General features: G+C 37.5%; 1 protein-coding gene across 11 annotated transcripts in view; it reads left to right on the top strand.

Annotated features, from left to right (window-relative positions):
- Window positions 1–16174, top strand: part of SPART (spartin) — a 67269-nt gene that overhangs the window by 33243 nt on the left and 17852 nt on the right. For 6 of the 11 annotated variants that reach the window (XM_063792054.1, XM_063792046.1, XM_063792047.1 and 3 more), the window contains exons 2-5: window positions 1156–1967; window positions 5407–5604; window positions 7474–7629; window positions 10294–10417. In XM_063792054.1, coding sequence (XP_063648124.1) covers window positions 1158–1967; window positions 5407–5604; window positions 7474–7629; window positions 10294–10417 — 1288 coding nt within the window. In that variant the 5' untranslated portion in view covers window positions 1156–1157. Of the gene's footprint in view, window positions 1–601; window positions 702–1155; window positions 1968–5406; window positions 5605–7473; window positions 7630–10293; window positions 10418–16174 lie in introns of those variants that run through there. The other 5 variants (XM_063792048.1, XM_063792050.1, XM_063792049.1 and 2 more) reach the window with 2 other exon arrangements.

Raw genomic sequence — 16174 nt, 5'->3', positions numbered from 1 at the left:
CACTATTTTGATTTATGTCATATCACAGACCAGTTTTTCCCATTTAATTCATTCATGTAGAATCATAGTATGTGGTCTCAATATGAAGTCTTTTGTATTTGGCTTTTCCTCAAAGAATTGGTGAGATTCATTGATGTTGCAGGCAATCAGGTTTAAAATTTTTTTTCTGTGTATTATTGCATTGTATGAATGAGTGAGCATTTGGGTTGTTTTAAGGATTTGCTTTTTGTGAATATAGTTGCTGTGAATATTGCCATACATGTTTTTGGCATGCACATGCATCCATTTCTCTTGGTTATATACCTGCAAGTGGAATTGTTGGGTCAATGAGTGGGTGTTTAGCTTTAGTAGAAACTGCCAGTTTTCCAAAATGTTGTATCATTTTTCAGCTTTCACCAGCAAGGTAGAAGAGTTCCACTTGTCTTCACTTAGCACTAATCAGTCTTTTAAATTTTAGCCATCTGTTAAGTGTCTAGTTGGTATCACTTGATTTTAGTTTCACTTTTCTGAGGGAATAGTATGTTGAACACCTTTTCAGATGCTTTTTAAAGATTTCCTTCTGTGAAGTGCCTATTCATGTATTTTTCTCACTAAGAAAAATGGTTGTTCCTTTTTCATAGTCTTTCCAGAGTCATCTTAGTGGGATTTGGGGAAGCAACAGGGCTGTGTGGGGTAACCTGCCACCTTTAAGTGGAAATCAGGTAACAAAGTTTCATTCACATTTTTTTTCTCATTTCTGTTTTCCCCAGTGTATGATTCAATTCATTTTTTATTGGCTGGATATAATCTGGATTTATATTATAATGAATTTTAGAATGAGACTCTTGTTTCAACCATAAGGATGTATGATAGGAAACTATTATAAGAAACCAGAACAAGAAAATTATTTAATAGATGTATTCTGATTTATTCTCTTATGTTTTTAATTTAAGGTATTTTGGACCAAGAGTTTTCATTTATTTATCCATTCATCAAATACATGTTAAGTGCTTTCTTTATGACAGACCTAATAGTAGGCTTAAAGGATAGTATAATAGTGAACAAAACAGAGATAAGCGAGGCACTTGTACTCTTAAAATATATTCAGGTAGGAGATATGAATCATAAGTAAACAATAGCTAAGCAAGATGATTAAATATGTCTCCAATTTTGCAGAAATGGAGCAAGAGCCACAAAATGGAGAACCTGCTGAAATTAAGATAATCAGAGAAGCATATAAGAAGGCCTTTTTATTTGTTAACAAAGGTCTGAATACAGATGAATTAGGTCAGAAGGAAGAAGCAAAGAACTACTATAAGCAAGGAATAGGACACCTGCTCAGAGGGATCAGCATTTCATCAAAAGAGTCTGAACACACAGGTCCTGGGTGGGAATCTGCTAGACAGATGCAACAGAAAATGAAAGAAACTCTACAGAATGTACGCACCAGGCTGGAAATTCTAGAGAAGGGTCTTGCCACTTCTCTGCAGAATGATCTTCAGGAGGTGCCCAAGTTATATCCAGAATTTCCACCTAAAGACATGTGTGAAAAATTACCAGAGCCTCAGTCTTTTAGTTCAGCTCCTCAGCATGCTGAAGTAAATGGAAACACCTCAACTCCAAGTGCAGGGGCAGTTGCTGCACCTGCTTCTCTCTCTTTACCATCACAAAGTTGTCCAGCAGAAGCTCCTCCTGCTTATACTCCTCAAGCTGCTGAAGGTCACTACACTGTATCCTATGGAACAGATTCTGGGGAGTTTTCGTCAGTTGGAGAGGAGTTTTATAGGAATCATTCTCAGCCGCCGCCTCTTGAGACCTTAGGGCTGGATGCAGATGAATTGATTTTGATACCAAATGGAGTACAGATTTTTTTTGTAAATCCTGCAGGGGAGGTTAGTGCACCTTCGTATCCTGGGTACCTTCGAATTGTGAGGTTTTTGGATAATTCTCTTGATACGGTTCTAAACCGTCCTCCCGGGTTTCTTCAGGTAAGCCAAAGAAAAATGAAAGCATAATTTGAAATACGTGTAGACTACATCATTTTTATTTGTTAATGTTTATGTGTCCAGTATAAGTGCAAAAAGATAACAATAAATTCTACTTTGTTTTTAAATATATTCCGTGAAATTATGAGCCTTGAACATCTGTTTGTGTTTGTCTTTTTCTTTTTTTAAAAAAGATATATTAATAGTTTTATTTTGGTATTAAGTTTCTGATGATAAAACTTGAGAAGAGTGGTCATCCTTATATTTTTAATTCTTTATCTGAAGAAGAAACCTAATAAGTTTAATTTCAAAAGGGATTTATGTAATTCCTGTGGATGTATAGCTGTAAATATTCACAAATGTTGTCAAGACTCAGCTGAGGGTCTGAACTGGGAGAGACCGAGCCCATGGTCCAGAACAGTTGTTCTCAACCCAGGGTAGTTTTGCCTCCCCAGAGAACATTTGACAATGTCTGGAGGCATTTTTGGTTGTCATACTGGAAGTTGATTGCTACTGGCATGGTGGATAGAGGCCACGGATGCTGCCACACATTTTCACAGGACAGCCCTCATGAACAAAAAAAAATTATCCTGCCCAAAATCTCAACTATGCCAAGGTTGAGAGACCCTGGTTTAGAATTCGAGACTGTGGTGATAATTTAAGATGTAATTCCAACAGTCCAAGCAGAGAAATTTACCAGAATGCACTTGGTCTAAGAGTAAAGAGTGCTACATAAAGATTGATGTCAGGGCATTGCTGTGGATTTAGTGAGGTATTCTGAAGAGAGCGGTCCAGTGACAGTCTCGTTTTAAAAGATTGGATGTAGGTATAGGAAGATGAGTTCTTGAAATGAGGACTCAGTATACGTTGAATATAACAAAGGAGTTTGCATTGAAGAAAGATCACTATTTAAGCAAAACAGATGTTTTGTCCACAGTCCAAATAATGTGGTTTAGTAATAGCACAGCGTATCTCTATTCATTTTCTCTTTTGGTATTCTCTCCTGTTGATTCTTATGTAGTTTTTATATGAAGTCAACTTGAAAGTTGTTTAAAGACAATTCGAGGCTTGCTAGGGATGTGTGAGGGAGATACTTTGAGGGCATTATTGAAAGGAAATATTTGATACTGGACAGAAAGAATATTGTGAATCCTGTAGATTATTTTAAGGAAGGAGCCTTAAGGTTACAAAGAGTAGGCTTATTGATTGGGGTTTGTAGCGGCGGGTGATGAAAGCTATAACAATTTCTACTAATAGTGTTGCACTGTAATGATGGAATAAAAAATCTTTGGGTCCTTAGCAACTGGAGATGGGGTAGTGAATGGCAGAAATACTGTACCGTGGTTACATTCACTCATCCATTGAAATGACTTGTACTTTAATACAAATTTGTCCTTAGTGCATTTAATTTTGTTTTTAATCTTTCTCATGTGTATTTTTTGTCCTAAACGAAAAGTAAAATTGCACCCAAAATTTAATTTGAGTCTCCTTAAGAGGTTCTCATTTGCTTGTATTCAGGTATTTGTAGCAGAGTGTCCTTAAAAGGAGTTAACATATGTGTTTACTGAATGTTTTTATCCAAAAAAAAAAAAAATACAATAATAATCCAGCTAAATACTAGAAGTTAGATATTTCCTATGCTAAAAATTACTGTTAAAATCACTATTGGTCTAAATAGGAAATTAAGTTTTTTTGGTTTTAGGTAGATAGAATTCTAGAACTTCAAAAAAAGATTTTTCTTTTGGTTTTAGTTTTAATACCAAATACTTTTTAAACCTGTTAAATCTATAATTACAGAAATTGGACATGAGATTGCCCTCTGAAAATGAAACTGGGAAAAATCAGCCTATGGTGGATGACTCACTTATCTGTAATATCCTGTCCTAGGAAAGGTCTATAAAGTGTTGGTTTTTTTAAAGACAATTTGGTGATATTCCAGTTCAATTAAGGTGACCAGGATATAGATAATCTGAAAGAAACCATGGAATAGTTAAAAAAAAAAAAAAAAAAAAAAAGAAAAAAGAAAAACCTTTCCTAAGTTTTATTTTAGAATAACTTTTACAATTTTTTTTGTCAACTCTATACTGCTGCTATTACTTGCTTTATATTTTTACTAAATTGTCCCACTTGTCAGTTTTATCTTTATAATAACTGAAATTAAGGGAAATATGTATTTTTCTCATACATATTAAAATAAATGACTACTCAAATGTTAAAAGTTTGTGGGTAAGACTGTTTTGATGTTGAGCACAGTTATATTTTGGTTTCTCAAAGAATGTATTGCATTAGAAATAAATTAGGCAGCCAGGATGTGAGCTTAAGTCTGTGTATGTACTGGCAAGCTGACCTCCCCAGATGACATTGCAGGAGAGCTTTTGTTATTTTGCTTTTAATTTTACAATAGATAGATAATCCATAAACATTAACTTAATCTATTCTGTTATGTCAGGTTCTCTTGGGTTTAGTACAAAAAATTATTCCATGTTGTGAGTGAGTGCTGAATTTCTTATTTATTTATTTATTTATTTTTTCTTTGAGACAGAGTCTTGCTGTGTTGCCCAGGCTGGAGTGCAGTGGCACAATCTTGGCTCACTGCAACTTCCACCTCCCAGGTTCAGGTGATTCCCCTGCCTCAGCCTCCCAAGGAGCTGGAGCTAGGATTACAGGCATGCACTACCACACCCAGCTAATTTTTGTAGTTTTAGTAGAGACGGGGGTTTCACCATGTTGTCCAGGCAGGTCTTGAACTCCTGACCTCAAATAATCCCCCCGCCTCTCCTTGGCCTCCCAGAGTGTTGGGATTATAGGTGTGAGCCACTGTGCCCGGCCTGTGAGTGCTGGGTTTCTAATTAAAATACTTGTTCAGCTTCTCTGGTCCAGACTACATGTGTTAAAATCCAAGCTCCACTTTTTAGTTGTTGGTTCTGAGCGACTTAATTGACCTCTCTGTGCCTCAATTTTCTTGTACATAAAATGACAATAATAGTAACTGATTTCATAGGATTGTTAGGAGGATTAAATCAGTAAGTACTATTATTTCAGTAAATATTTCAAGTAAATAATACCTGAAAATAGTTTATTTACCACAAAAGGAATATCTGATTTCAATAACGAAAACCTTAATTTATTTTGATTATTATTTATTTAAAGCTGGAGTCATTATTGGTTAACACTAGGCTAGTTAAGGCCATCAGCTTTAAGATTGTATAATTAGTGGAGCCATGGCACATTTAGCGCAGTCCTTATTGCAAAAAGATCAGACTAGCAAATGATTAATTTTCTTGGGGATTTGTTGATGTTGATGGTTCTTAAAGCCTTTTAAAATATGTTTCCAACTTTGAAGTGTTTATTTTCTAATATAACAATTTTATTAAAACATAAGTGAAAATCTAGTTTCATTTATTTATATGTATATTTTTTTTCTTCTAATGAATCCTTTCAGGTTTGTGACTGGTTATATCCTCTAGTTCCTGATAGATCTCCGGTTCTGAAATGTACTGCGGGAGCCTACATGTTTCCTGATACAATGCTACAAGCAGCAGGATGCTTTGTGGGGGTCGTCCTGTCCTCTGAGTTACCAGAGGATGATAGAGAGCTCTTTGAGGATCTGTTAAGGCAAATGTCTGACCTTCGGCTCCAGGTAACTTGTGTGATCATCTTTAGGGTGAAAAAAATCTACTTTAACATAAGCACTTCAGCTTTTAGAGAAATTGTAATAACCTCTACTGTAATCAAGGTTAGGAGACTGACAGTTCATCATTTGTTTGTGTGTTCACAGCTACATGCTTGGAATTTGCCATAATAGTGGTTAAGATTGTGAGCTCTAGAGTCAAATTGCCTGTATATGAATTCAAACTCTTCCACTTAATGACCGTTTAGCTCAGCTGTTCCTGATCTTCTGTATACTTTAATTTACTTATAAAATGGGGATAATAACAGTGTCCACTTCATTGGGCTGTGGTGAAAATTAAAAATTAATACATTAAGCACTTATATCAGAGCGAGTAGTTATGCTCTGTGATTGTTAGCTATTGTTTTCACCACTGTTTTACTGCTCAGCTGGAAAAGTGTACTGATGGGTCTAAATGGTGACATGAAGATAATTTTAGCTTTAGTAGATAGGTTATATTGGACATTTTAAGGGGTATGGTTGGCATTCTGAGGAAGAAACAGGCTTTGGTTGAGATAATTATCTTTGTTCTTGTGGTAAATGAAGGCCAAATAAAAAAAAAAAGAAAATATGATTTAAAATATGATCATCCTGGAACTTTCCTTATTTGGCATGTTTCCTCTGCCCACATGCGTACCTGTAGAAATAGAGTATTTCGGTTTAACAGGGAACTTGAATAGAGTATTATGGAGAGACTTTCTTTATATATTGTTGTAGCAAGAGGGAAAAAGTATTTTTGATTATGAATATTGACAGTCATCAGGGGTTGAATGAGGTGGGCATTATAATAGTATAATCTTTTATTCTCTCCTTCAATCAGCAGATACTTGGAATTCATTATTTAACCAGTTACTGTGTTAAGTGGTGGGATGGGCAAAGTATGAGAACAGGAGACCACGAAGGTGTGGGGGATGTGTGTGTGTGTGTATAAAAATATAAAATCAGCCCCTGTTCACCCGAGAATGACCTACCTGGTCGTCAACAAACCAATACTTTAGCATAGCAGCAATTATTTAACAAAATACATGATCAGCATACAGAAGTGTGTAGCCTCATTGTACTTGTGAGGAGGAATTCACAAAGGCAGGAATATGGTCAAATGAAGGAGTTCATCTTCACTTCACTGTTTACTGAGTGAAATGATGCTCTTAAGTATTCACAGACCTAATGTGGAACTATTTCTCCCTTCACCCCTATGTTAACTGGACCTGTATTACTGGGCTTTAGGAAAGAAACTAAGCACACTTTTAGGTTGTATGTTTATTTTCTGTCTTCAATTTAATTTTTTGGTATTTGTATGTTATTTTTAGCTTGCTTTACTGTCCCAGAACTTCAACTGTAAACATAAGCTAGTTACTAGCTATAATTTTGACTGGTTTTTACTCTTAAACATTCATTCAGCAAAGTGTATATTGTGCAGAAAATTAAAAAATAAACCTTCCAATAATGCATAATGAAGTGGACATGAGTTTTGTTAATTGCCTTTAAATTCATTTTCTCTTGTATATGTTAACTAAAATTTATTCATTAATTAAATTTAAATGTAGCTGCATCTGATTCAAAGATAACTTATACCAACAACTGCTATAAGTTGTCTTTTATACTTTGTCTTTTGAAACTTACTTAGGCATATGCTGTGAACCAAAGAACTCGGAGGTTTGGGGTTTGGTGATGAAACAAAAGAGAAGCGTAGAGAAAAAAGCAAAAGTAGTTGTTACTGATAGACTGCCAAACTGACATTCAAACAAGTATGTCATTTGAGCATGGTGTAATATAGCTGGCAGAAAGTCATCTAAGAAAAATTCTGATTAGAGTTAAGCTTAAACCTTTATTCTCTAGGCCAACTGGAACAGAGCAGAAGAAGAAAATGAATTCCAAATCCCTGGAAGAACTAGACCCTCCTCTGACCAACTAAAAGAAGCCTCTGGCACTGATGTGAAACAGTTGGACCAAGGCAATAAGGATGTACGTCATAAAGGAAAACGTGGAAAAAGGGTAAATAAAAGAGTAATAAGTGTGTGTGTTGTCTTCTAATGGTACCTTTCTCCAGTTTCATGTATTTATATGATCACATTCCCATATACTAAAGCAAAGCAACTTGTGCATTAGTCAACAAAGTGATCACTGGCAAAAACAATTAGAATCAGTTGTAGTATTTCCCTTTTAAAGTGTGTGTTACTTAAACTATTTTAAAAGATACTCTGTGTTTGGGGGATAGATTTTTTTCCCAACTGTTTGAGAGATTTTATTTTTTTTGAGACAGGATCCTGCCTTGTCACCCAGGCTGGAGTGCAGTGGTGCAAACATGGCTCACTGCAGCCTTGACCTCCGAGGCTCATGTGATCCTCCTGCCTCACCCTCCACGAGTAGCCAGCATTACAGACATGAGCCACCATACCTGGCCAAAATATTTTTATATTTGCATTAGTGATGCACATACTTTCTTATTTGTTTTGTGTTATTCTCTGCCTTCCTATATTCACTAAGAGCTTGGGGGCTAGATATGCTACTGCCTTTTTTTTTCTTACACTGCCATTTTTATTCAGTTTCCTGTTTTTTTATGGATGGGCAACAGGACAGAGATTTGATTTTAAAAAATATACTGAGTGGTTTCTTCTTTCATTTCATAGGCTCTGAGTATGTAATATATTCTAACTGGTAAATTTGGATTAGAGTTCAGGAAATATTTATTGAGAGCTAGAATGTTAGGCCTACATAGTGGAAAAAGTAAATTTCTTGTCTCAATGAATTTACTGTCTAATGGAAAGAACAGATTAGCAAAGAGATCATTTCTATCCAATGTGGATATTAGATAGAAGATGCAGCCTAGCCTAACAGATAAGTGTGGGTGGATGAGTGGTATAGGAAGCAGTGAGGAGCCCCCTCCTACAGGACATTATGACTAAAATGAGTCTTGAAGGATAAAGAAGAGTTGGCCTTATGAATAGCAAATTTAAGGGGATTCTAGGCAGAAGTGGTAATATAAGCAAGTATATGAATAAAACAGCATTGTCTTGAGTATCATAGGCAGTTTAGTATTGTTCATTGCTATATTCCACATGGTAAATGCTCAATAATTATCTTTGGAATTGATGAATATCACGTGAATATTCTACATTTATTTGCAAAGTGTCACTGTGGTTTATGTTGAACATCTTAGACCAGCTATATGAGGATACTGGGAGTCCAAAATGGTTCCAAGATATATATTTTACTTAAAAACGTTTTAAAATTAATCACAAGAAACCAAAGTTAAAGGGTACAAAAGAGTATATGGTAAAAAATAAGTCTGGGCCCTATTCCTGTCCACCAACCACCTAGCTCCCCTGTCCAGACACATAATCTTCCCCTGTCTCCTCACCCCCGCAGATGGAGTCTCACTCTGTCGCCCAGGCTGGAGTGCAGTGGTGCGATCTCAGCTGACTGCAACCTCCGCCTCCCGGGTTCAAGCAATTCTCGTGTCTCAACCTCCCGAGCAGCTGGGATTACAGGTGTCTGCCACCATGCCCGGCTAATGTTTGTATTTTTAGTAGAGATGGGGTTTCAGTTTCACCATGTTGGCCAGGCTAATCTCGAACTCCTGACCTCAGGTGATCCACCCACCTCGGCCTCCCAAAGTGCTGGGATTACAGGCATGAGCTAGCATGCCTGGCCTCAGACACATAATTATTAACTTCTATTGTCCTTCTAGATATATTTTATGCATAGTTAAATACACACACACAGAGACATATATAATATTTAACATAAATGGTGGCATGTAAAACATAATATTTTGCTCCTTGCTTTTTTACTTAACAGTATATTTGGAAATTCTTCCATATCATTTAGAACTTCATGTTTTAAAATTTAATTTCTTGTTCTAAAAAAATCAAATGATATTAAAAAGTGTATGCAGTGAAAAGCTTTAGATTTTACTTATGGGTGACTTTTATCCCATGTAGAAGTTGTTTTGTTTAATGTTGTTTTTATATTTTATGTGACATTCTTTGTGTTACTGGCCACTTTGATTTTCAAGTTATTTTATTATATTAATACTATGAGGTCTGAGTTAGCCTGCGTCTTATTTCTTAGAATGAGTTCATTCAGCTTTAAGAGTTTGGGTGTTGGCCCAGGCTCTCATCACAGCTGTTCAGTTAGCAAAGTATAGATATATGTTCTCCATTTCCTCTTAAATGGAATAACAGATTATTCTGTGTTTATATATTCCTTCTTGTTTCAAATTAGACATTTGTTTGATCTCTGTCAAAACCAGTTTATGAATTCATCTTTGCTTACTGATTGAGTCATTTAACAAAAATCTTTTAATCTTACTGAGTACCATGTGCACACTAATATCTAGGGATGATATCTGTTTGAAGGAAATCAGTCTAGTCCAGAAAAGAAAAAAGTCAATTTAAATGATTTGTTAAATGCCATATTGGACTTATATTGGTATTTAAATCTTACCAGTCAAGATTTATATGGACCAGAACAGTTTTCAACTTCATGGCAGTTCTGGTATTGTACTTTATAAGACCATACTGGTAACTAGGTTGGCTGGAGATATTTTTCATTAATTTTATCTAGTATTTGTTGGCTTCATATTTGTTATATAATGCTTACAGTTTTCCCCCTCTTAGTACTAACTTCACATTTTGAAACATTTTTACTGTTTAGGCTAAAGATACTTCAAGTGAAGAAGTTAACCTGAGTCACATTGTACCATGTGAGCCAGTTCCAGAAGAAAAGCCAAAAGAATTACCTGAATGGAGTGAAAAAGTGGCTCACAACATTTTGTCAGGTATTACAGTAATGTTAATTTTTTTCCCTGTATGACATTAAGCCTTTGGAACCAAATAAAGATATTGTTTATTAGGGAATACTGAGAAAGATAATATTTTGTATTTTGGTTTTAAATGATCAATTTAGAAATAAATGTAGAAGGAACTAGTCTTTTGAAACATCAGATATTGTCATATAAGAATAAATTCTTCCTGGCCTATTATTCTGTTTTACTATTGGGAAAATGGATAGTGAAAAGCTTCAGGAATCTTCAAACTCTTAATAGTTCTGAATCTAAAATTAGTTATGTTCGTTTCCCCTTTGAAGCTCCCTCTTAACCTCCCCCTACCCCTATCCCTCAGCTGTGGTCTGAATGTGTCCCTTCAAAATTCATATATTGAAATCCTAACCCCTGAGGTGATGGTTTTAGGAGGTGGGGCCTTTGGAAGGTGATTAGGTCATGAGGGAGGAGCCCTCATCAATGGGATTAGTCCCTTATAAAAGAGATCCCAAAGAGCTGCCTTGTCCCTTTCACTATGTGAGGAAGCAGTAAGAAGGTGTCATTCTATGAACCAGGATGTGGGCCCCTCACCAGAGACCAAATCTACCAGCACCTTAGTCTTGTACTTCCCAGCCTCTAGAATTGTGAGAAATAAATTTTTGTTGTTAATAAGCTACTAGTTTATGATATTTTGTTATAGCAGGACAAATGGACTCAGATACCCACCCAAAAAATGAGAACATATTCATCCATCTTTGGAAGCAAAGCAGCACTGTATGAACTATACAGCAATGCAGACATGAGAACATCTGAGGGTTATAGCCAAGCTCTTTGAGAAGTAGTCTCTGCTGTTTAATTATGGTTATAAAGGGCCTCAGATCAATTATTCTGAAGCCAGAATGATCATTAGTGACACATCTTTCTACTTTAATTGGTTAACATTTCACATAGCTTTTTAGCTATAGTAACTCTCTGATTTATACCTTTTATTTTGTTTTTTAAAAAATATTGCCAATCACCATTCAGTGTGTCAAATTCATAACCCCATTAAATGGGTCTTGACTCATTTAAACGACTGTCAATTCAGATTTCCATGTCCACTAAAATCCATTTTAAAAGATGTCTAAAGCAGAGGAAATCTTCAACATAAAAAACCAACAAGCTAAAATAATTAGCTAGCTAGGAACTAATAAAATACTTTTCCTAGTGCCAAAGAACTATGCTTGAGACAAGAAAAAAAGAGCCAAATTTTAAAATGTAGTTGCGATAGTTAAAATTGACTTGAAAGAGATTTACAAAGAAACTGCAATGAAAAACCTTTTCACTTTTACTACCCTACCCCCCAACTTTATAGGCTGCTAAACATTATTAGGAGGCCACCATTCAGAAAACTTGCGTGTTACCCCAACACACTAAATTCAAAGGTTGTTTTCCCAAGTTTTTGGAATTTATACTTGTCAGGCCTCTGAGCCCAAGCCAAGCCATCACATCCGCGGTGACTTGCACATATATGCCCAGATGGCCTGAAGTAACTGAAGAATCACAAAAGAAGTGAAAATGCCCTCCTCTGCCTTAACTGATGACATTCCACCACAAAAGAAGTGAAAATGGCTGGTCCTTGCCTTAAGTGATGACATTACCTTGTGAAAGTCCTTTTCCTGGCTCATCCTGGCTCAAAAAACTCCCCCATTGAGCACCTTGCCACCCCCACTCCTGCCCGCCAGAGAACAAATCCCCTTTGACTGTAATTTTCCTTTATCTACCCAAATCCTATAAAACGGCCCCACCCTTATCTCTCTTCGCTGACTCTCTTTTCAGTATCAGCCCGCTTGCACCCAGGTGAAATAAACAGCCTTGTTGCTCACACAAAGCCTGTTTGGTGGTCTCTTCACATGGACGCAAGTGAAAATACTGTTACAAGTTTGTTCCATTTACTACTGCTATGTAACAAACTGCCCCAAACCCAAAGGCACAAAACAACAAACATTTGTTTCTGTGGAATTCAGTGGGCCAGGTATTTGGAAAGGTCACAGCAGGAGTGGCTTATATCTCTTTCATGGTGGTCTAAGGGCTTCATCTGGGAAGACTCAAAGACTAGCTAGTGACTTGACAATAAGCTGAAGACTGGAATCATTACTGACACCTCTGGCATCTAGGCTGGGAGAGGTCAAAGTCTAGGACTGCCAAATAGAGCGCCTACACATGGCCTCTTGTGGCTGGACTTCCACCCAGCGTGGTGGCCTTAGGCTAGTCTGGCTTCTACATAGTGACTTGGGGCTTCAAATGTGAATCATCCAGCAAATAGACAGAAGCTGCATTACCATTTCTGACATACTCTTGGAAATTTCCAACATCATTTGGTTAAAAGCAAACAACAAGCCAGCCCAGATGCAAGGAATGTGACATAGACCCCACTTCCCTCTGGGAAGAATGTCAAGATCTTGTGGAAAGATTAACATTCAGAGTAGCAGGCACTGTTTTTGGTCATCTTCAGAAATTTTTTCATCAGCTGCCACTAAATCTCAGGCCTCCTAGGTACTATAGATACCACACCATGGTGCTACCAGAAGCAGTACAGCCAGTTAATCCTGGGAAGAGGTCTCTTTGGAGATTTCAAAAGAACTTTCAGCAGTGCATAATTTTAAAACAAGCAAAAACTGTGTTCTGGTAACACTCAGAGGCCTTCTTTATTACTTAAGACCTCAGTTTCTTCATGCCAGTACCTCTTTTCCTTTTTATTCTATACCTTCAGGGCTGGGGTTCTAGTAATGTCCTCATAGTTGGTAACTGTAAACTATTTAACTGCCTATCAGAGTATATGTCTCTTTATGAGCTTTTTAATAGGTAGAACGAATAGTTCGTCAAATGTTTATGGTACAAGTAAAACAAAGGGGGGCAGAAAATTAATAAAGATTTACTCCAGGGAAAATTATCTGATCTATCAAGAGACTATTGTTACCTGACTAATTCAGTCTATGTACAAAATGAGTAACCAGGGATATAAATTGAGCTCATTCATCTTAGCCCATAATTGGTGCCTGTCCACTGTCAAAGAATAAGTAAAGATCACTAAAAGCTAGTCTGAGGTTTTCCTAATGTAAAAGGTAAAAAAAGTAAAACAACCATGCTGAAAGTTTACCTGTATAGGCTTGAGAAACCTAGACTTAACACTTTAAGAAGGCAGCGGCTATGCAGTATCAATGGAGTAGAGCCTAGTAAGCTAATTTGGGAGGAGATAGAGGGTTGCTGACAATAAACTGATGGAGCCCACCTTTAGAGCAATCTACCTTCAACCATTCTGAAACACTTTAGTGGTTGTGAGATAGCAAAACATCATCAAGGGTATTTGAATGTCCCCTCTCAACTCCCTAGTCTTTCCCAATTTAATTTACAGATGGACTCTGGAATGCTAGGCAAACAGTTGACATGGAGTGAGACGGAATGATCACTTTCTGCCTACCTATTCCAACATATCATCCTAGGGTTGAGAGTGAGCAGAACGGAGGCAACTATGATGCCTCCCTAAGGTTTCTCCAAGATTATGCATTTTTTGCTACCATTTTGTGCTTCTAGGCCCTAGCAAAAACTTTTCCATTTTGGTTAATTCAGTCTGTTAAAGAATAGACAAACACGTCCTCCTGTTCTTCAGTAGATTATTTCTGGGACTCCATTGGCCTAGTACAGTCTTCCAGCTGTCAGATCCACAAAGACCTTTATTCTGGCATAAATTATATAGAATGAACAAAACATCAAAGAGCAATCATATATTCAATTTATACTTTGATGGGTATAGGGTGGTTAAGTGCTAAGACAAATCATTTCTAGGTTTTTAGAGGACTACGTCAAACATAAGATACATGTCATATGATTGGAAATTCAGTAGTAGCCATGTGCTAGCCAATTTTCTGCCAATTTTCCCCCTCTCTTAGCCAGAAATAAAGAATATCAAAAGCTGAAAATAAAAAGATCAGTGATCAGTATTTTAAACTCATATTTCTCATGATAAAAATTATTAAAACTTACCAGAAAAGTTGGGTTCTATATAATCTTAGGGTTCAGCTAGCTTTTTACCAGGAGAGAAAGCTGTGATTTGGGACTTCTGTGTTTATGTGTTTTGTTTTGTTTTGTTTTGAGACAGAGTCTCGCTCTGTTACCCAAGTCGGAGTGCAGTGACGCTATCTTGGCTCACTGCAAACTCCGCCTTCAGGGTTTAAGTGACTCTCCTGCCTCAGCTTCCTGAGTAGCTGGGACTACAGGTGCACACCACCACACCCAGCTAATTTTTGTATTTTTAGTAAAGACAAGGTTTCACCATATTGGCCAGGCTGGTCTCGAGCTCCTGACCTCAGGTGATCCGCCCAACTTGGCCTTCCAAAGTGCTGAGTTTCATGCGCGTCCGTGTGAAGAGACCACCAAACGGGCTTTGTGTGAGCAACATGGCTGTTTATTTCACCTGGGTGCAGGTGGGCTGAGTCCGAAAAGAGAATCAGCAAAGGGAGATAAGGGTGGGGCCATTTTATAGGATTTGGGTAGGTAAAGGAAAATTACAGTCAAAGGGGGTTTGTTCTCTGGCGGGCAGGAGTGGGGGTCGCAAGGTGCTCAGTGGGGGTGCTTTTTGAGCCAGGATGAGCTAGGAAAAGGACTTTCACAAGGTAATGTCATCACTTAAGGCAAGGACCAGCCATTTTCACTTCTTTTGTGGTGGAATGTCATCAGTTAAGGTGGGGCTGGGCATATTCACTTCTTTTGTGCTTCAGTTACTTCAGGCCATCTGGGCGTATACGTGCAAGTCACAGGGGATGCGATGGCTTGGCTTGGGCTCAGAGGCCTGACATTCCTGACTTCTTATATTAATAAGAAAAATAAAAATAGTGTTGAAGTGTTGGGGTGGCGAAAATTTTTGGGGGGTGGTATGGAGAGAGAATGGGCGATGTTTCTCAGGGCTGCTTCAAGCGGGATTAGGGGCGGCGTAGGAACCTAGAGTGGGAGAGATTAAGCTGAAGGGAGGTCTTGTGGTAAGGGGTGATATTGTGGGGTTGTTAGAAGAAACATTTGTCGTATAGAATGATTGGTGATGGCCTAGATATGGTTTTGGATGAATTGAGAAACTAAATGGAATAACAGAAGGAGAAAAACAGGTATAAAAGGTCTAAGAATTGGGACGACTCAGGATATCTGATTAGAGAGTGCCTAAGGAGATTCAGCATAGTCCTGCCAGCAAAGATTATTTATTTACTTCAAGAGTTAAGAATGGCAGTTTGGGGACAGCACCAGGAGATATCAACTGTGATGGCTTGGAGAAACAGTGTAAACTGGCAGTGTAAACAAGAGCAGGGCATGTATGAGTAGTTGAGAACGGTGAATAGGAGTATGACTAGACAGAAGATAGTAGGGATGACAGGTTTTTTGGGGCACAGTCTAAGTTGGTCTGGTGTCTCGAATGAGACTGGGGTCTAATAAGGAGCGTCTGTACAGGAGCTTAAATGGGCTGTACCCTGTAGCATTCCGAGGACAGGCCTGAATTCTGAGAAAGGAAAGTGGTAAAAGTATTGTCCAGTCCTTTTTAAGTTGGTGGCTGAGCTTGGTGAGGTGTGTTTTTAAAAGACCTTTAGTCTATTCTACTTTCCTTGAAGATGGAGGACCGTAAGGGATATAAAGGTTTCACTGAATACTAAGAGCCTGAAAAACTGCTGGCTGATTTGACTAATAAAGGCTTGTCTGTTGTCAGACTGTATTGAGGTGGGAAGGCTAAACTGAGGAATTATGTCTGACAGA

The sequence above is a fragment of the Pan troglodytes genome, chromosome 14 (assembly GCF_028858775.2).
Source record: "Pan troglodytes isolate AG18354 chromosome 14, NHGRI_mPanTro3-v2.0_pri, whole genome shotgun sequence".
Classification (NCBI taxonomy): domain Eukaryota; kingdom Metazoa; phylum Chordata; class Mammalia; order Primates; family Hominidae; genus Pan; species Pan troglodytes.
The sequence above is the reverse complement of the archived record's forward strand: the minus strand, read 5'-3'. Positions and strand labels throughout refer to the sequence as shown.